Below are 21,672 nucleotides of genomic sequence, written 5' to 3'. Positions count from 1 at the left end.
TTCCTCAAAAAATTGTTATCTAAAATACCATTTATCTATAAAAATCAGAGTTATTTTATTACAAGAATACTACAGTCATTTTTTGTAAAGACTCATTTAAATATAACCAAATACATTTGCATCTTAAAATAAAAATAAATCTTTAAAATAAAATAAATCTTTAAAATAAAATAAAATAAAATAAATCTTTAAAATAAAATAAAATCTTTCTTTTTATTGCTCCTAGTTTCCAGGACCATTTCCAATTTCCTTGCATATAAATATAAGGTTACACCCTTTTAAAATGCTTTCATCAACCATCAACATGGGTAAAACCAGAGGGCTGTCAACTTAAATGATACTCAAAATGGAGGTTGAAAAACTGCACAGATTAGTAAATACTCATAAAAAAGTAGTCAGTTTAAATTACAATCAAGCAGATCCAGTGTGATGATAAAAAAAGCTTCAAAGCATGGAACAGTTGACATGTCAGGAAGAGGACGCATGATCATACTGCCCCCACGTACAGTGAGCTGGATAGTAAGAGAGGCTAAGAGGAACCCAAAGATCACAGTTTCAGAACTGCACAGTTTAGGTGAATCTAGAGGTTTTCAAATTTTCACAGTCAGATGCCGCCTACATGACCAACATGAGTTCCACAAAGGAAGCCTTTCCTGAAAGCAAGGTGCAAAGTACAGCCTGACCTTCACAAAATGTCATTGCAACTACAAATGGAATGGTGTGATGTGGTCAGATGAGACAAATACTGAACTGTTTGGTCATGCACACCATTGTCATGCTTGGTACTGCAGGGACTGCATACGATTAAAAGCACCAGATATCAACTCTCAAATTTGGAGGTGGATCATTGATGCTTTGGAGCTGTTTTGCAGCCGGTGGTTCAGGGACTTTTGTGAAAATCAGTGGCATAATGAATTTTACTAAATACTAGCAGAGTTTAGCCCCAAAATCTGGTGGTCCAGGATCTCTGAACAAGTGTTCAACAACCTTGTTAAGCACTACAAAAAGCTTCTAACTTAACATACATAACATAATAACTATGTTTTCAAAAAAGAAAAAAAATATTGTGTTACTAAAGACCAAAGTATGACACACACACACACACACACACACACACACACACACACACACATATTTATATATATATATATAGTCTTTTTAATGTTGGGGTAGTTGAGCTGTATGGGATATTATGGGAATACTACCTTTCAGTAGGTTCTTCATGGTTTGGAGGTAAATTTTAGGATCCTCCTTTTTTAACATGCAAAGGTTCAGATCCACAAGTGTTAACAGCACCTCACAACCATTCTGCACATCTGGTGTTTGTGATGTTTGACTTTCTTCTGTGCTTCCTATTTTGTCTAGTTAGGGTAGTTAGGGGGAAAAAAAAAGTTTTTGTTACAAACAAAAGGAATAAATCAGAAGATTTACAGAAGAACAGTGAGAGGTTCATACTTTTAATCAGGTGTTTTAGGGCCTCATAGAGTAACTTAAGGATCTCTTCCATATCTGCGAAGGCACTGCCACACAGACCTGTAGAAATTCCAAACAAATAAGTAACAGTCAGCAAGATTACAGCATTGAAAAAACTTGTTGTAAATGGATTTATGTGTGTTCTTGAACATTCATCACCACTGATATATTATAATATCATTAATAATGTTTTAGGCTCTACATTGTTTAATAATCTTTTTTTATGCTTATGTCCTGAAAAAAATCTTAACCTGGTCTCGATTTTGTCTCAGTCTTGGCCTTGGGCTTGACTCAGACTCAAGTACTAACAGTCTTGTTCCTGATTTGGACACAATGTGTCTCAGTGTCTGTCTTGACTTGGACTGAGCTCTAGTGGTCTTGACTACAGCACTGTTTTTAAGTATGTAAAAGTGCTTTGGCGTGAACCTTTAGTGTTGGTATATTCATACTTGTTACCTCAATGACTGTCAATGACAAAGTGGGAATAAGTAACCCGAGCATGTCAATAACTCTCTCTTTTAGATGAATGTTGATTTTGATGTTTTGTCCGTTTGTATTGATTGGTGCAGTCATACACATGTACATGGCATAAAACGTGTCAACATTTCCATCATATTATTTTTGACGCTTTTCAACTCCAAATGGCTTTGTAACAGCGCCTCATGTACATTCAAACATTTTAAACAAGTGTTCTAGATATGTGATGCCTTTATCCTTCCATTTTTTAAATGACTGGTGACCAATGAATTCTAATAAACCATTTTGTTTTTAACATGTTGTGTGTTACCTTGTAGGTACAGCATGTCAGTCTCAGGCTGGTCTTTAATCTTCTGTCCATTCTCAAACTGACTTCTTAAACAGGAGGAATCCACAAAGGCTCCAGAGAGAGAATAACCTGACTCATCTGGAGTGATCTCAAACCAGACATCTGCAAACAGAAAGTACTGTAAGTTTTCCATTTTACCATACACACACACACACACACACACACACACACACACACACACACACACACACACACAAACACACGACAAATTACCTGCATTCAGTCTGTCATATTTGCACTGTTTGTCAATGACAGTGTAAATGGGATACGGGTCATTGGTGTAGTTGCCCCTCTGCTCTGAGATTCTGTGTTCATCAATCTGTGAAAAATACAGAGAATATAGACTGTTACAGTGGGGTCCTAAAATCTGAGACAACTAGTGAAGATGCATAGATTTTTGCATTCTTTTCTATTTAATTACAAATTACAATTTCAATAATCAGCACAACAATTTGAATGAAAAATAGAATTTTTGAGATTTTAACATGAATTTCAGAATTTTTAAGTATTTAGCATTTAGCCCTCTGTTGCTTTAATGACAGCACGTACTCAAGCTGGCATGAACTCCACAAGTTTGTGCAAAAGTCTGATGAGAAGATCAAATCAAGAGTCGTCTGAAGAAGTGGGGGCAAGACCTTAACATAAAGAAGGCCTTAACATAGTCAATGTCAAGGTAGGTTCAAATTGAAAAGTGTCCTACAATTAGTGAATAATAATTTTGCTTCATTTTGCCTCATTTAACTTTAATTGCAGTTAATTTTGTTTTATTCTAAAACTTTCTTTTGGAAAATTACCGTATTTTCAATGTGTTCCCAGGCATCCCAGACCGCTATATATTTGTGTATTAATGTACATTTTCTAACATACCTTAGTACTAAAATATACTTAGATTTATACTGCTGACAGGAGGCCTTCACAGAATTTTGGTTAGGGCCCCAGGGAGGTCAGAACAGCTCTGGGTTTATGCCAGAAGTGAAAAATGGAATTCTTTATATTAGTTGAACCAGTGTTTGTGTGGATTTGTTAGAAAGTATGACTAGTTATGATTTATTCTTACCTCTTTCACCATGTGAGACACAATCAGTGCTGCCCACACATCTGTCAGGCTGAAATTGTCTTTTTCTGAATAGTATTTTGCTAGTTTTAGACCCATCTGTGACCAATTGACACTGCCTTCAGCAAGCCTTTGGACAATGTTTTCTTTCACAGTCTTCAGTTTGGTGGACCAGTCTAGTTCTTTATATAATGATGCCATGCACCTTCAGAGAACAGATGGGAAAAAAAATTGTTTTGTGTTATTAATATACAACATTACTAAAAGTGTATGCTCCACATATAAAAAAAAAGTTGTAGTCTCCACAAGTGAGGGGTGAGAGCAAAAATTGCATATCAACACGGACTAAAAAATGAAGATTTCTTTTCAAAGAACATCACAGTTATGGAGGATAAATTGTGAAAGGCATTAATAACATTGAGTTTTATCAGCTTTTGTCCATGAATTTATGTTATGTTCCATGTTCATGTGCGTTCATGTGCCAACAAGTCATGTGAAAAGCTGTTATATTTTACAGTTGTGCTTGTGTTTGAGATTAAGTGATTTATTACTTTTATTACTAGTACAAATAACATAGAAAAATTGTAGAATATAATTAGTTTTAGGTTGTAGAAATGATATCATGACACATTAAACATATCCTGATTTTTCTCCTCTCTCTTCTTCTTGATGAACTTAATGCAAATGAGTTGAGTGACGTCCAACCAGATTGTCGATGTGTGGTGTGGTAGCCAGTTGTGTTACATCTACGGCCACACAATCAAAAGCGCACCAAATGCAAGAATATATTGAAAGCACAGGACAACGTTAAGTTTTCTCATAGTTAAAAAACAAAAAAAAAAAAACAGAAAATAAATTAGGCTGCTTTTGAGCTCAGAAACTGCCTACAGCTGTGTTCACACTTCCGCACACAACTTGCGTGCGTTTTAGTGAAGTGCCCCCAAAGCAGCCAGCAGAGGGTGACAAAAGCAATTTGGCTCACTGTAATGAAAATACATTGTCAAAGTAAACTGTGAACAGCTACTGCTGGTTTTTAAAATTAATGAATAAAATGCCAAAATACCAATTCCACTCAAAAACAAGCAGATATGGGTGCTTTCCAATTAGTTTCAAGTTCAGACCTTTTTAAAATTATTTTTAGAAGTTGCAGTTAACCAACCCTGAAATCTGAGATTGCTGCTGCACCATCAGCACCCCCACTTCCCACAACTCTCTATGAAAACGCAATAAATATAAAGAGTTCAACTGTTTCAGTGGCCAACTTTACACAATGAATAAAGCAGATCTTTATCACTCAGAGAGCCCAGTAAAGTAATGCTTTAGATAAATCGTCTTCATAGAGATTTATGTAATACTCATCAACTACATCAAACTCCTGTGTAGATAGCAAAGCTAAAAACATAAGGCTGAAGTTGGTTTCTTATTCAAGAGGTGATATTTGCCTCATTACAGCTCATTACAAAGAAAAAGCACACTCTCGAATGCTCACACGCACCAAATCTGTATGAACCAAATGACAAATCTTTAAAATCGTATAAATTTGTAATTCGGCTGGACAAAAGAGACAATGCTATAAAAAGCAATATTTGTTGAGTATTTGGATAGCATGACTAGATGGAAAGTCTCTCTGAATAAGTGAAGTATAATGATTTGCCCTCATAATTTGCCAAGTTGAATAAACCAATGCTTTGGTGGGGGAGAGGTGGGGCAGTATTTTAGCCCTCTCTTGATGTGTATATCTTTAGCTGGGTTCCTGAAAAAGAACACAACCACCCTGAGATAAACTGGCCAATAGCATGGTATCCATTGTATATATCTTGTAAAATTGTTGTTTTAGCGATGAAAAGGATCACACTCAATGTGCTACACTTACATGATCAAGTATTTTGATATCCTTTCAAGCAGCATTAGCATAAAGCCATACTTTCATACATTATACATGTTTAACAAAGTCAGGTAATACCCTTAATAAACAGCATACCTGGCTACAAAGTGAAGTTATGACAATGCTTGGTAACCACATAACTTTCCAGGAAAGTTTACAGGTCAGTCACTGCATGTCTCTTGAAGATGTGTGTTGCTTTGTGTTTGAAGGACATTCTGAATGAAGGTATTTATCACCTGCAATTCCTTTAACTGAAATCCCAGGCTTAAGTTTGTAGGGAATATAATGGTACTCTGTGGAATCAAGTCTGGCTAATTAACTAGCCAGCTACCCAGCCGTCACTCTAGCTCTCAATGAAGCCACAGCATCTTGGACATGTTAATGCTCATGTATTTTAAAGGGTTTAAAAATTACTCATAATTGTTCTAGAACAATCCACTTACTGTAAGTGTGATTGTAGCCTTATTTGTTTTCTTTAACATAGACAAATGTGAACGGTCATGCTTTACTTTCTGTCCAGTCTTTTAGTATAGCAAACAGTGACTGTAGTGGACTGGTCTAGACAAAAGTCCAAGGCTAAATCATGGCAGTCACTGATCAGCTGTAAGTCTGATCACACTTTTATGATCAGCTACTGAGCAAACCTTTCATCAACCACCCCTTGTAAAGCACATAAACCACATCATAAAGCCTAATTAATTTGTTTTTAAAGATAGAATTATTTTTGTGTAAATATATGGATTAAATAAATAATTGAAATATCTGATATGTTCTGTATCACTACCAGGTAGATCCTGAAACTCCACACAGGTACATGATGCAGTCCAGCAGTTTATCTTCTTTCAGCTGACTTAGTGATCCCAGTAGTGCAATCATCGCTCTCAAACCACCACCAGAGCCCAGCACTGCGATGTTAGGTAACTCATCCTGTTTCATTGAAACACAAATCCTAAACACTTGAAACAAGCAACAACTGTGCTTCTATTGTATAACTAAAATGTGATGTAGGCTGAAAAGTGTTGCGATAATAATGTAGTTGTTTATACTTCATCTGGTCCTGAGTAAACACTCAAATATGTAATTATCTACAACACTGTTTCCCAAAAAGCTGAGATCTTGAGCAAAACGTAAATAAAAAAGAGAATGCAATGAAGTGCAAATAATTCAAACCCTGTATTTAGTTGAAAATAGTACGAAAACATAACATTAAAACTGAGAAATTTTATTGTTTTTTGAAAAAAATATGCCATTTTGAATTTGATGCCAGCAGCACATTTCAAAAAAAGCTGTTTTCACTGTGTTGCATCACTTTTCCTTTAACAACACTCTGTAAACATTTAGAAATTTAGAAGGCCAATTATTTTACTTTAGAAAATGAGATGTTTTCTCATTCTTCTTGATATCGGATTTCAGTTGCTCAACATTTTGGAGTCTGCACATGTTGCTCCAAACCTGCTTATATCATCCAGCATTAATGGTGCCATCACAGATGTGCAAGTCACCCATGCCATGTGCCCTAATGCACCCCCCATACTAACACAGACGGTGGCTTTTGAAATGTGCGCTGAAAACAAGGTGGATGATCCCTCTTAAATCCAGAGCGCCCACTTTTCCATCTATCTTTAATGACTTTTGGCTCAGAGAAGGCGGCAGCGTTTCTGGATTTTGTTTATATATGGTTTCTTTTTTGCATGGTAGAGTTCTAACTTGCATTTTTAGATAGATCATTTTCGGAAGTGCTCCTGATTCCATGCGGTGATTTCCACTAAAGAATTGTGTCTGTTTTTAAGGCAGTGCCACCTGAGGGCCTGAAGGTCATGGCCATCCAATATTTTTTTTTTGGCTTATCCCTTGCATACAGATATTTCTCCATATTCTCTGAATCTTTTAATGATATTGTGTATTGTAGATGATGAAATCCCCAAGTTCTTTGCTGTTTTACATTGAAATGTGTTGTTGGCATCAGATTCAAAAAGGGCATATATTTTTCAAAAAACAATAACATTTCTCAGTTTTAACATTCAATATGTTGTCTTTGAACTGTTTGCAATTAAATATAAAGTATGAATGATTTGCACATCATTGAATTCATTTTTTTTTACATTTTGCACAGCAACTTTTTTGGAAACAGGGTTGTATAACAATAACAACAACATCATAGTATTTTACAGAATAGTTAATTGTAGCATGGTGTTTCAGATTTACTACATGTTTGTGGTGGGCCTAATGCATTTTGTGCACACAAAAGCACAGAAGCCTTTTTGCTTGTCCATAGGTAGTCACCTATGTTTTAGTGCACCTAACATAACGGATATACACTTTAAGGGAGGACATTATGCAAATGAACATCCATGATTTGCTAACATGAACTGATGGGAAAAATTGCATGTTTTGTAAAACTAAATAGAAGGACGCACAATTGAAAATTGCCGCCACACTAAAGACATAAGTGAACTCATATGAAACTATAGTCACAAAGTGTGTTATCTGGACAATATCATCTCATATCATCATATTAAATTTTAGAACTCATCAAAAAGAGCACTATTAATTTTGAGATGACAGGGGAGGGGCTCAAGCCCTCCTCCCACCTCTTGTGCATGCCAGTGGTCACCGCAGTTTGAGAGTGCCATCATTTAAATGTCAGGTCAAAGTAACTCAATCACAAATTTGAGCAAGCTGTGCTTTTGTTTATACACACTGTAGAATTTGCTTGTTTCTTAATAAAGAAATCTGGTCCTAAAGGTTACATATTGCAGAATATGATTCACCTCACTGCAGTATATACCATTCTGCTTCAGGCAGTGGAGAACGGTCTTTATCCTTCTGGCCAAATGCTGCCTCTCTGCTTCATTTAGAGAGTGACCAATTCTCACCTCACTGCTACACACATCACACAAGAATGGTTTTAGTGGAAAAGTGTGTAGCAAAAGTAATAAATAGGTAATGCTTTTTTAAGGGAAAAAATACCCTTTACAACTTCTGTCCTGGTCCATCTCTGGAAGAAATGAGGAGAAAAGACAAAATGTTACAAAGTCGCATTTTGTAAAAACAGTTCTTTAAAGTCACTGTTTAATCAATGCTACCATAAAATGGAATAATTCTACAAAACTAGAAATTTGTATTGTATATAGAATCCCTTAAAATCACAGGCTAATTACATACTGAGAAGTAACTACTGCAAACTAGTTAAGCTATTCTTAGGTCATAGAAGTGTTTAATAAAATTTTGGGCCCAGTGATGAGCCCTGACCATTTAAGAGGTTAAGTAGTGACATACCTACTCAAAGCATTCTTGTCTGGAGAATGATTATGAAAAAAATTTTTTAGGGACTCTGACTTAGATAGGATAACTTCTTCAACTTCAACTATGTGTTTTTTTCATCAGCTATTTTCCCATCCTTTAAAAAAATGGCTATTACTTTGAAAAGTCAGAAACTGGTCTGGTTTATCTGTTGAATTGAAAGTATTTCTGAAAAAAAAAAAACTATGATAGTCTTATTTATTGATTTGCAAAGAATGTAATAAACTATAAAGGAACTTCTGACCACGTGTCTTCAGAATTTTTGAAGAAAATTAAATAATCTGGTTCCTGAGCAGATATAGCACCAAATCAATCATTGATAAGCAAAGTTAATTATTTAATAGACCAAGCTTTCTCCAGACTTGCTCCACACCTCTGGAACTCTCTCCCTTCACTTTACAGTAACTCGTCACATCCTCCTCTGTGTTGTGATTTATGTATTTGTCATCTGTGAGTGTCTTTGGGTCTTTGAAAAGGGCTAAATAAGGAATATATAAGGAAGATAGAGTTTGTTAGTTTTTTGTTATGTTTATTTTAGCTTTCATAACTACATATGTACATATGATACAAGATGAAAGCAAGTGATTCAAGTGCTTCAATTAAACTGACTGTCTATGCAGTGTGAAGAGTACTTTACTAGTCATTCTTAACCAGCTGAGTGGCAGATGACTGCTGCCAGCATAAAACAGATTAATGAAAAGTACATACCTGCACTTGTAGATGCTGAAGTCCTTAAGCAAACATTAAACTATGATGGCTTTCAAGAGACTGTGAATTTATAGCGAGTGTGCATGTGGGAACATGATGTAGGGAGAAATATTTGACAGTGGACTGGGGCAAAATTTCACAATAACAGTGGAACAGGTTTTGTGGTTTTCTTTTGAAATTAAAAATAGATCACTATTTAATTTGCATTTAGTGCAAACTAATCATCCATTTACTATTTTTCTTTCCTTATATAGCCAGTTAACCCTTTAGGGCCAAAGCAAAAGAAGTGGCTATTTTAACCATTTAATCTATTCTTCTCTTATAATAATATTTCTCAGCACTGTTGCATTTAATTGATATGTATAGAACTTAACCAACCCTCTTAAAAAAGATGTTTCTTCAAGGCTTCTTTAGTAAATGCTTCTAGATATAACTATGAACACTCAAAGGACCTTTTGCATGATTAAAGGGTTCTTTGCCTTCTGAAAAGGGTTCTTCAGATTGATCGAGAATGTGCTGTAGATGGGTCTATATAGACCCAATTTGAAAATGGTTCTGTACAGCTCCCAAAAGGATTCTTTTATTGCTGTGATGTCAAGCTTGTTATAGTAGAAGAACCCTTTTGGGATCAAAAACGTTCTATATAGAACCATCTACAGCATATTCTCTATCAATCTAAGGAACATTTTCAAGATGCGAAAAACCCTTTAGTCATGCAGAGGGTTCATTGTGTGCTCATGGTTCCATGTAGAACCATTTTCTAAACTAAAGAACCCTTGAAGAACCATCTTTGTTAAGAATGGACCAACTCATTAAATTCCCAATTTTTTCTGTAGTTTGTTTTAAATTACAATTTAAACCAGAAAATACATCAGTATGAATGTCACACAGATCAGCTGTTTTATTTCACCTAAATAAATTACTATAAATCTATAGAATGAGCCCTCAACCAGATGTGCTACTGATTGCTTTGAAAGATCAAGGTCCTGTTTATCTGTTAAATTCTAAAATGATTTTTAAACAAACATTTGTGACAGACTTATTTATTGTGTTGTAAAGAACATGATAAACTATAAAGGAACTTCTGACCACTTGTCTTCAGAATTTTTACGGAAAACTAAATAATCTGGTTCCTGAGCAGATATAGCACCAAATCAATCATAGATAAGCAAACAAAATAATGTAATAGACCGAGCTTTCTCCAGACTTGCTCCACACCTCTGGAACTCTCTCCCTTCACTTTACAGTAACTCATGTCACTTCTTTCTCTGTGCTGTGATTTATGTATTTCTGTCATTTATTTTGTCATCTATATGGTTTGTTTGATGTTGACGTTTCATATAAGTAAGAATTTTATTAGTTTTTCTGAAAATCTGAAGAAATCATGTCTTTTATGGTGTTCCACAGTGTTGTATTCGAGGCCCATGTTCATTCTCACTGTGCATGTTTCTAAATTTCACTTCCATAACTACATATGTACATATGATACAAGATGAAAGCAGATGATTTAAGTGCTTCAGTTAAACTGACTGTCAATGCAGTGTCTAAGTGGACAAATAATATTTTGAACACAATAAAACATGAAAAATGAAATGAAAATTCTTATTATTGATAATGAATCAAATACAATAGAATTTTTAAACAGGCTAGCAAGACTTTATTGCACTTGTTTTATCATATTTACACTGCCTGTTACACTGCCTTTTTGTTATTTGATTTGAAGAGAACTTTACTGGTTGTTCTCAACCAGCTGAGTGGCAGATGACTGCTGCCAGCATAAAATAGATTAATGAAAAGTACATAATTGCACTTGTACATGCTCAAGTCCATTAAACTATGACGGCTTTCCAGAGACTCCGAATTTCTAGGAAGTGTGCATGTGGGGACATGACATAGGGAGAAATATTTGACAGTGGACTGGGGCAAAATTTCACAAAAACAGTAGAACATGTTTTGTGCTTTTCTTTTGAAATCAATAAGAGATGACTGTTTAATTTGCATTTAGTGCAAATCAATCATCCATTTACTATTTATCTTTCCTCTACAAAACCAGTTAACCCTTTAGGGCCAAAGCAAAAAACTATTTTAACCATTTAATCTATTCTTCTCTAATCATAATATTTCTCATCACTGTTGCATTTAATTGATATGTATAGAACTTAACCAACCCTCTTATAAAAGATGTTTCTTCAAGGCTTCTTTAGTAAATGCTTCTAGATATAACTATGAACACTCAAAGGACCTTTTGCATGATTAAAGGGTTCTTTGCCTTCTAAAAAGGGTTCTTCAGATTGATCGAGAATGTGCTGTAGATGGGTCTATATAGACCCAATTTGAAAATGGTTCGGTACAGCTCCCAAAAGGGTTCTTTTATTGCTGTGATGTCAAGCTTGTTATAGTAGAAGAACCCTTTTGGGATCAAAAACGTTCTATATAGAACCATCTACAGCATATTCTCTATCAATCTAAGGAACATTTTCATGATGCAAAAAACCCTTTAGTCATGCAGAGGGTTCATTGCGTGCTCATGGTTCCATGTAGAACCATTTTCTAAACTAAAGAACCCTTGAAGAACCATCTTTGTTAAGAATAGACCAACTCATTAAATTCCCATATTTTTCTGTAGTTTGTTTTAAATTACAATTTGAACCAGAAAAATACATGAGTATGAATGCCACACAGATCAGCTGTTTTATTTCACCTAAATAAATTACTATAAATCTATAGAATGAGCCCTCAACCAGATGTGCTACTGATTGCTTTGAAAGATCAAGGTCCTGTTTATCTGTTAAATTCCAAAATGATTTTTAAACAAACATTTGTGACAGACTTATTTATTGTGTTATAAAGAACGTAATAAACTATCAAGGAACTTCTGACCACTTGTCTTCAGAATTTTTACGGAAAACTAAATAATCTGGTTCCTGAGCAGATATAGCACCAAATCAATCATAGATAAGCAAAGAAAATAATGTAATAGACTGAGCTTTCTCCAGACTTGCTCCACACCTCTGGAACTCTCTCCCTTCACTTTACAGTAACTCATGTCACTTCTTTCTCTGTGCTGTGATTTATGTATTTCTGTCATTTATTTTGTCATCTATATGGTTTGTTTGATGTTGACGTTTCATATAAGTAAGAATTTTGTTAGTTTTTCTGAAAATCTGAAGAAATCATGTCTTTTATGGTGTTCCACAGTGTTGTATTCGAGGCCCATGTTCATTCTCACTGTGCATGTTTCTAAATTTCACTTCCATAACTACATATGTACATATGATACAAGATGAAAGCAGATGATTTAAGTGCTTCAGTTAAACTGACTGTCAATGCAGTGTCTAAGTAAATAATAAATAATAAACAAATAATGTTTTGAACACAATAAAACATGAAAAATGAAATGAAAATTCTTATTATTGATAATGAATCAAATACAATAGAATTTTTAAACAGGCTAGCAAGACTTTATTGCACTTGTTTTATCATATTTACACTGCCTGTTACACTGCCTTTTTGTTATTTGATTTGAAGAGTACTTTACTGGTTGTTCTCAACCAGCTGAGTGGCAGATGACTGCTGCCAGCATAAAATAGATTAATGAAAAGTACATAATTGCACTTGTACATGCTCAAGTCCATTAAACTATGACGGCTTTCTAGAGACTGTGAATTTCTAGGAAGTGTGCATGTGGGGACATGACATAGGGAGAAATATTTGACAGTGGACTGGGGCAAAATTTCACAATAACAGTAGAACATGTTTCGTGCTTTTCTTTGAAATCAATAAGAGATGACTGTTTAATTTGCATTTAGTGCAAATCAATCATCCATTTACTATTTATCTTTCCTCTACAAAACCAGTTAACCCTTTAGGGCCAAAGCAAAAGAAGTGGCTATTTTGGCCATTTAATCTATTCTTCTCTAATAATACTTTGTTTCTCAGCACTGTTGGTGCATTTAATTGATGTATACCTGACCTACACTCTTAAAAAAAATGGTTCTTCAAGGGTAAATGGTTCTTGATAAGGTAAAGAACCCTTTGCATGATTAAAGGGTTCTTTGGATAATGAAAGGTTTCTTCAGATTGATGGTACTGTAGATGGTTCTGTATAGAACCTTTTTAAAAATGATTCTGTATAGCTCCTTAAAGGGTTTTTCTATTGTTGTGATGTCAAGCTTGTTACAATAGAAGAACCCTTTTGGGTTCAAATAGGTACTATATAGAACCGTCTACATCACATTCTCTATCAATCTCTAATAATGCAAAAGGTTCTTTGAGTGTTCATGGTTCCATATAGAACCATTTTCTATACTAAATTTCACACAGATCAGTTGTTTTTTAATATAAATACTGAACCAAATTATTATTGTGAAATAAATTGAGCTTCATATTCCTGCTAATTTCTAAGTAAAACTGTTGCCTAGTCTTCTATTATCATTTCTACATGAGCCCTCAACCAGTTGTGGTACTAAATCTGCAAGTGTTGTCTTATTAACACTGCTTACAAAAGGCTTGTTCAGCATGGATTACTTGGAGGTCTTATCATGTATGTTCAATATTAACAATTTCCCAAACAATTTCTGTTATTTTTTTAACATTCAGTTCCTCGAGTTAGAACAAAGCACAAGCTTGGTTTTATGTGTAAATCTCCAGTTAAAGCTAAAGATATTTCATTACAAAACATGCATAATTATTTCAAATTCAAGCTCCATTTTAGCCACAGTAAAATGTATCAGTGCATGGAATATGGGTTTTCCATGTGCTGTCATGTTTTGGATTAGTGTATGAAAAATGCCTGAGGCTTATGGTATTGTTGGATGCACTGATCTTTTTTCCAAGTTCATTCTGGCTGCAGTTTGAATCAGTAGAAGGGAAAAAAAGCAACAGCTCATTCATCACAGCTATTGAGAAGTTTTCAGCTCTGGATTTGTTCTTGTTTTCAAAGCATGCAAAAAAAGAAAAGAAACAAGATTAGTTGTTCATCATAGCCACTTAGCCACAGTGCTATACTTTGGAAAATGCTAACAGCAATTAGATTCCCACTTGTGTTAGTCACAAACACAATTACCACTGCAATCACGCAAGACTGTTTTAAATCGTCTTTGATCTGTGTTTGCACAACAGTGTAAAGACAAGATATTCAAATGTTTTATCTTCCCAAGTTCATTGTTTTTTTTAAACCAGTTCATTCTGAAATTAATGCCTGGAACAAGTTCCTAAAGGAGCAATGTAAGACTAGGAACACGATTAAAAAATATTGTAACCTGGTACTGCAGTTATGCTTAGATATAAAAGGAACATCCAGCCTAGTCCTTTATGAGCAAGGACAGGTTGAGTCTCATCACTTTGCCAAAAATGCATCGGCAAAACAGTTTAAAAAATAATATTTTTATGTAGTTTAGGTACTTCACCCTCTACAGTGCATCATATCATCAAAAGATCAAAGGAATATGGAGAAATCTCTGTGTAAACACTAAGGTTGGAAATCACAATTGAATGCCCATGACTTTCGACCCCTCAGACAGTGCTGCATTAAAACCAGCAAGCTTCCGTGATGGGCTTGGGAATATTTTGATACACTGTTGTCAATAAACAAAGTTCGTCACTGCATCCACAAATGCAAGTTAAGACTTTTTGCACAGTGGAAGACATATGTTAGCAATATCCAGAAACACTGCCAAATTCTTTGGTCTTAAGTTCTTATGAAGTGGAGTGATGCACATTTGAAGTGGTTTTGTGGTCTGACAAATCCACTAAGTACTAAGTAACTTGCACATCTCTGAAAGCACCACCAATGCTAAACATAGCAACATATTCAGTCTAAGAGGTGCTGTCTTTTTCTGAGAGGTCCATGGAAAATCTTGCATTATTCTGAAAATATGCCAACAGAGGCCCTGTATGGCTGCATGGCTGAAGACTTGAATAACAGACGAATGGCAAAAAAATCCAGTTTCAAAGCTAGATCAGTTTGTGTCTTCAGTCCCCAAATGCTATTGCTATTATATGCTGTTGAAAGGAATGGTGATGTAACACAGTGGTAAACATGCTCCTGGCCCAACTTTTTGGAACATGTTGCAGGCATGGAAATTGTGCTCAGATAAGGTACAAGGCAACCAGGTATTTTCTGAGGACACTCTTAGTCTCTTTTAGATCTTAATCTCATTACAACAACAAGAGTCTGTTTACACCTGGTCACTTCATGTGATTAGCATCTGGATTGTATCCTGCTAAGATTTTAGCCACATGCTTTTACATTTGATAAGTCAAATGCATCCCTGGTTGGTCAGACTGAAATCCGATTGCTGTGTGGGACTTGCAAATCCACGGAAGCCGTTCTCAGAGAGCTGTTTAGATATTTATTCAAATATTGCATGGTTCCTGTAAGTTGTCTGCAGTTTGTTTTACACAGTAGTGCCTGTCCATAAGCGTTTAAGCATTTCATTTCGTTCGGTCGCCAACCATTTGCGTCCACCATGATTGTGTTCCTCATAGACACAGACTATGTGCCCAGTGACATACTGCATGGTGAGTTGTACTGGGAGGTGTTTTGTTTGTCGATTGTTTCTTGGAGAGCTGGGTGTGTTTATGCTGCTATAACATTTGGCTCAAATGTGTCTAAGACCACCTTTTGAAGTGGTTTGTGTGAAGTGGTTTTAAATGCGTCAGATGAGTCTGTTTTTTATATGCGACTTGCATTTTTATACGGTTTGGTCTTATCCAGATATAATCCTGATAGTCAAAACACATAATGTGACCAGTTGTAAACAGGGTCCAAGTTTCCACACAGAAGGGCACCAGCGATAGCTTAAGAGAGAGGAGATGGGTTCTTTATGGGACCATGGTCAAAAAGGTCAACTGTGTCCTGAGGGTTCTGTTCAGCTTATGGATAAAAATAGCCAGATCTGCTACATTAAAACTAACCTTCAACCAGCTGATGTGCTGTTTGTGCAAGTGCAAGGTTGGGTTCCATCTGTCTTATTAACACTGTTTACATTATGCCTGGTTAGTCTTAGCCTATATCTCTAGCTGGTGAAATTAAAGGTTGTATAAAAATATTTTGCTACTAGAGTCATACAACTAATTAAAATTTGATGGGTTTTGTTTGTGGGATGGGCTCATTATTGCAGGCTTGTTTTCACTCAAGAGAATTTCTCCATTCGACAGCATTTCACAAATGCTGGGAAAACAACTGCTTGTATGTCTTCCAGGATGCAATCACAAGTTGTTTTCCCAACATATTGTTAAATGGCACAAAATGCTAAAGGCGTTTAGATGACTCACCAAATTCTCACTCGGGTTAGTCACAAACATACTTACTACTGCAATTACATAAGACTGAAGTTCAATTTCCCAGCATTTTTTTTTAATTTTCCGTTCCGTTGATTTCATTTTGTTCATTGTTGCATCATTAACATTTTGGCACCTGTACAGGTGAAAGTATGCAGAGAGAGTGGAGCACCACTGGTTTCAGCCTCCACTCCCAGATCGTTTATCCAAACCTCATAGGGAGATCTTGTAACCAGAAACAGATAACACTTTCAACTGAGCAAAAATGGAATAAAGATTGACTCCTAAGTAACAATAACCACATTGTTAAAAGTGTGATTTCTCAATATTGTTGCATTTAGTTGATTTTTTTATTAGTTTGTGTTTCAAACTAATATTTTGAACAAAAAAAAATGTATTCATAAGAATCTCACACTGATCTGTTGTGTTTTATCTAAATACCAAATCAAACTATCATTGTAAAACAAATTGATTTTCACAATCCTGCTGATTTCTAAGTAACATTGTTGCCTAGACATGTATAAACACTTTTATGTTGTACTGTTTCTGCAGATGCCGGTTTGAGTTCCATCTGTCTTATTAACCTTGTTTACATTAGACTTGGCTAGTTTTAGCCGATATCTCAAGTTGGTGAAACTAAAGGTTGTATAAAAATATTTGGTAACATTTTCTATTAATACCATGTCTATGAGCATCTATAAACACATCCATAACATATTATAATACATTCATAAAGCATTATGAATGTGACTATAAATATTTTAAAAAATAAATTACGCTTTAAAGCCATGTTTATTATGTATTACAATTGTTCACTTAATACATTGTAAGTAGTCTTATACATTTCATAAGCATGGCTAGAAAGTGTAATGCATTTTTATAAATATTTATAGCCATGTTTATGATGCTGTATAATTGTATTATAACATGTTCTGAATTAGGTGTAGATGGAATGGGGATGGTGTTGGGTTATGTGGGAAAGAGGAGGGGATGATGTTCAAGCACAGGGAGATGAGATGGGGATGGTTTTGGGTAATGTGTGTTACATGTTGAGAAGGGTTAAGGAGAGGAAAAAATTCCAGCCAAGTATGGGACAGATAGGGGATAGTACTGTATGTACTATTAAAGTGTGTACTATTTGTTCAGGACACCAATGTATTAGACTCTACATTACAGATTCTCTGTAATCTTGTTACCACTGTTCATTAGATGTTTTTCTGCAATATGGGACATTTATGACTTGAGTAAAACTTTAAGCCCCAACATGTCATGATTTTGTTGCGAAAAGTCTAACATCTGCTAAACCTCCTGTCCCAACAACACATTTTAGATTTAACAATCTAGCTGTTGAAATAATGCTGCTGATGTAATGGAGCACTGCCTCTGCTGTGCTACCAGAGATTTATGAGTGTAACATGAAAAGTGGAACCTCCGGCTTGGCAAATCATATCAGACCTTGTTAAAATACCCAATATGGATTTGTGGCAAATTATGGTCAGTATAGCTGGTTGGGGGTTTTTACCTGGTTGCTTGTTAGCTAGCGAACTTTGGGTTTTCAAGAGACAAAGAAAAGGGGTTAGGCCAATGCTAACCTTAGTTTACTAGCTGACAAGTGAACTAGAAGCTTTTTTAAAAGAAAAAAGACAGGCAAAACTGGAGAAATATATTGCAATGCGATTGTACCATTATTGGTGTGCATTATTGCTCATTAGGTTATTACCTTCATCCATCTACTATTTACTTCTTTCTACAAAGCTGGCGAACCCTTTAAGGCCAACACAAAAAAACATCTATTTTGGCTATTTAATCTACTCTTCTCTAATAATAATATGATTTCTCAACATCGTTGTTGCACGTAATTGATGTTTGTAGAACTTGTTTACTTTTTTAATGTGTTTTAATATGCTTTTTAGACTTGTTTCTCAAACTGAGCCAGAAAAGCAAACCAATAAGTATGTTACATAGATCAATTGTGTTAAACACTTTAATGGTGTACCATTTTGATTGAAGAACTAAAAGAAGTCTTAGATTTCACTGAAATAGCTTCACAATAAACCTGCCAGTCAGTGTGCTAGTGACTGTGGACAGGGTGTATAAGCCATGTATGCGTACCTTCATTAAAAAGAAACACTTCGAATTTTGGATGCTGTGCGATGCAACATAGCATGTCTGATATGTGGTGGCCTATAGTGAACTAGCCACCAGTGCCTCACTATACACAGACCTCTACAGCCTGTCCACTTTTACCGTCACTAACATACACACTGACTGGCAGATTGATTGTGAAGCTATTTCAGCAGAACAAAACTGCCTTTAACTCAGCAATTTGTGGCCTGAAGAGCAAGATGAGTTCAACATAAATGTAAAACTGGCAACTCTGGGCATTTACTAACAAGTAATGTGGATAGGGATTGTGTATGATGTGGATGGGCTTCCAGTGCACAAAGTGAAATCTTCATTTCATTGCAGTTAACTCACACAGCTGTGCAGGTGGTTTTAGCAGCAGCTGGATAAAGATTAAGTATATGAAGACCTGAAGAATTCAGCTACCAGAACAGCAAGAGGATTCAGATAACAGAACATCAAGGACAATTAAAAAGGTACTTTATGAATGACTCATTGAGGTGAATTGTTTTTTGTTTTGACAGATTAAAGGATGATATTAGCAAATGTCTCAAGTGAAATTGTACCACTAAAATATTTCAGTTACATAAAAGATTATTTGTGGTTTGCTAATGTGCATGTAAAAAAGTTTCCACATTGCACTATACCCTTTGTATTTCGGTACTTTGTAAAGTAAAATACTGCAAAGACAACATATCAAACATTGAAACTGATACATTTTATTGTTTTTGAAAAAATATATGCCCTTATGAATTTGATGCTAACAACACATTCCAAAAAAGTTGGGACGGGGGCATGTTTACCTCTGTGTTTCATCACCTCTTCTTATAACAACACTCTGTAAGTGTTTGGAAACTGAGGAGACACTGCTGTAGTTTTGAACGTGAAATGTTTTCCGATTCTTGTTTGATATAGAATTTCAGCTGCTCAACAGTTCAGAGTCTCTTTTGTCATATTTTTCATTTCATAATGCACCAAATGTTATCAGTCGGTGACAGGTCTGTCAGTTTAGGCAGGTCAGTTTAGCACCTGGACTCAGCAAGACCTTCCCTGAAAAAGATGTTGTCTGGATGGCAGCATATGTTGCCAAAACATGTATATATCATTCAGGATTATTGGCACCTTGACAGATGTGCACGTCACCCATGCCATATGCACTAATGCACCCCTATACCATCATGAATACTGGCTTTTGAACTGTGCACTGATAAAAAGCTGAGTGGTCTTTAGCCCGGAGGACACAGTGTCCATGATTTCCAAAAAGAATTTCAAATGTTGGGGCACACAGGACACTTTTCCACTTTGCCTCTATCCATTTTAAAATGAGCTGAGGCCGAGAGAAGGTGGCAGTTTTTCTGGATCCTGTTTATATGTGGTTTCTTTGTGTTTTAGAGTTTGTGGATGCAGCGACAAACTGTTTTCACAGACAGTGGTTTTCAGAAGTGTTCTTGAGCTCATGCAGTGATTTCCACTGCAGAATCATGTCTGTTTTTAATGCAGTGCTGCCTGAGGGCCCGAAGATCATGGCCAGCAAATACTGGTTTTTGGCTTTGTCCCTTGAATACAGAGATTTCTCTGGATTCTCTCGATGTTTTAATGTTATTATGTACCGTAGATGATGAAAAGCAAAAGTTCTTTGCTATTTTATGTTGAGAAATGTTATTCTTGAATTTTTGCACTATTTGCTCATGCAGAGTGGTGAACCCCTCCTCATCTTAACTTCTGAAAGACTTAGCCTCTCTATGATGCTTTTTTATATCCTATCATGTTACTCACCTGTTGCCAGTCAACCACTAGGTGTTTCTTTTGTTTCAGTCTTTTGTTGCCCCGTCCCAACTTTTTTGGAATGTGTTGTCATCCAATTCAAAATGGTCGTATATTTTTCAAAAAACAATACAATTTCTCAGTTTTAACATTTGATATGTTGTCTTTCTACTATTTTCAATTAAATATAAGGTTGCATTTTGTTTTTGTTTACATTTTGCACAGCGTGCAAACTTTTTTGGAAATGGGGTTGTAAATTGGTAAAATAGTATTTGTTGTTCAATTAATTTCAGATTAACTTGATGTTATGTGGAGCAGAAAACACCATTTTAAGCGGTAAGAGAACGACCATCCAGCTGGCTGCAATGTGCCACTGTCAGCACATGTGTGCAGTTTGATGGCATGCACAGGTATTCTTGGTCATTTCTGGAGAATCCAGAAGCACATTTATTAAGAAAATAAAACCCTTTGGGAAATTGTTAATATTGAATGTAAAAGGCATATAACCTCCATATAACCTGTTCTACTCAAGCCTTTTGTAAGCAGTGTTAATAAGACAGCATTTGTAGAATCAGGACCAAAACCGGTTGAGGGCTCATTCTGTAGAAATGGTAATAGAAGACTAGGCAACAGTTGTACTTAGAAATGAGTAGGAATGTGAAGCTCAATTTATTTCACAATATATATATGTGTGTTTGTGTGTGTGTATGTATGCATGTATGTATATATATATATATATATATATATATATATATATATATATATGCTGCATTTTTCTAGTTCAAAATTGCAGTTTAAGACACAAACTAAAGAAAAAAATGGTTATTTTCAGTGTTGGTAAGTCATGTTCTATACATAGAATTTAAATGCAACAACACTGTTGAGAAACACATTATTATTAGAGAAGAATTGCTAAAATAGCCACTTTTTTTCCTTTGGCCTTAAAGGATTAACTGGCTTTGTAGAAAGAAGTTAAACAGTAAATGAATGATTGATTTACAATCAATGCTACAAAAATGCTTTCGCCTACTCTGTGTAGTAACCTTATGAGCAATAAGTCACAGTACTGATGGTACGATCCTATTCAGTGTCATATATTTCTCTGATTTTGCTTATTCCCTTGTATTACTCTCCATCCCCACCCACACACCCACTCAGTATCTCTGATGAATAAAACCTGTTCCACTGTTATTGTGAAATTTTGCCCCAGTCCAATGTCAAATATTTCCTCCTAGGTCATGTCCCGACATG

The 21,672-nt window shown here is 35.4% G+C and overlaps 2 protein-coding genes across 3 annotated transcripts in view; both read right to left on the bottom strand.

Moving 5' to 3' along the window:
* Positions 1 to 9,273, bottom strand: part of LOC118806042 (cytosolic phospholipase A2 gamma-like) — a 58,152-nt gene extending 48,879 nt beyond the window's left edge. The window contains exon 1 of the mRNA XM_036567310.1: positions 9,250 to 9,273. The gene's annotated coding sequence lies outside the window, so the exon portion shown is untranslated. The remainder of the gene's footprint in view (positions 1 to 9,249) is intronic.
* LOC118806041 (cytosolic phospholipase A2 gamma-like) overlaps positions 1 to 21,672 on the bottom strand; it is a 36,896-nt gene that overhangs the window by 6,889 nt on the left and 8,335 nt on the right. The window contains exons 3-10 of one of the 2 annotated variants that reach the window (XM_036567307.1): positions 8,209 to 8,236; positions 8,010 to 8,121; positions 6,023 to 6,165; positions 3,357 to 3,558; positions 2,513 to 2,618; positions 2,261 to 2,401; positions 1,456 to 1,533; positions 1,206 to 1,361 (exon numbers count right to left, since the gene is read on the bottom strand). In XM_036567307.1, coding sequence (XP_036423200.1) covers positions 1,206 to 1,361; positions 1,456 to 1,533; positions 2,261 to 2,401; positions 2,513 to 2,618; positions 3,357 to 3,558; positions 6,023 to 6,165; positions 8,010 to 8,121; positions 8,209 to 8,236 — 966 coding nt within the window. The remainder of the gene's footprint in view (positions 1 to 1,205; positions 1,362 to 1,455; positions 1,534 to 2,260; positions 2,402 to 2,512; positions 2,619 to 3,356; positions 3,559 to 6,022; positions 6,166 to 8,009; positions 8,122 to 8,208; positions 8,237 to 21,672) is intronic. The other variant, XM_036567308.1, reaches the window with a different exon arrangement.

The sequence above is a fragment of the Colossoma macropomum genome, unplaced genomic scaffold (assembly GCF_904425465.1).
Source record: "Colossoma macropomum unplaced genomic scaffold, Colossoma_macropomum, whole genome shotgun sequence".
Taxonomy (NCBI): Eukaryota; Metazoa; Chordata; class Actinopteri; order Characiformes; family Serrasalmidae; genus Colossoma; species Colossoma macropomum.
This window is presented reverse-complemented; position numbering and strand designations above follow the sequence as displayed.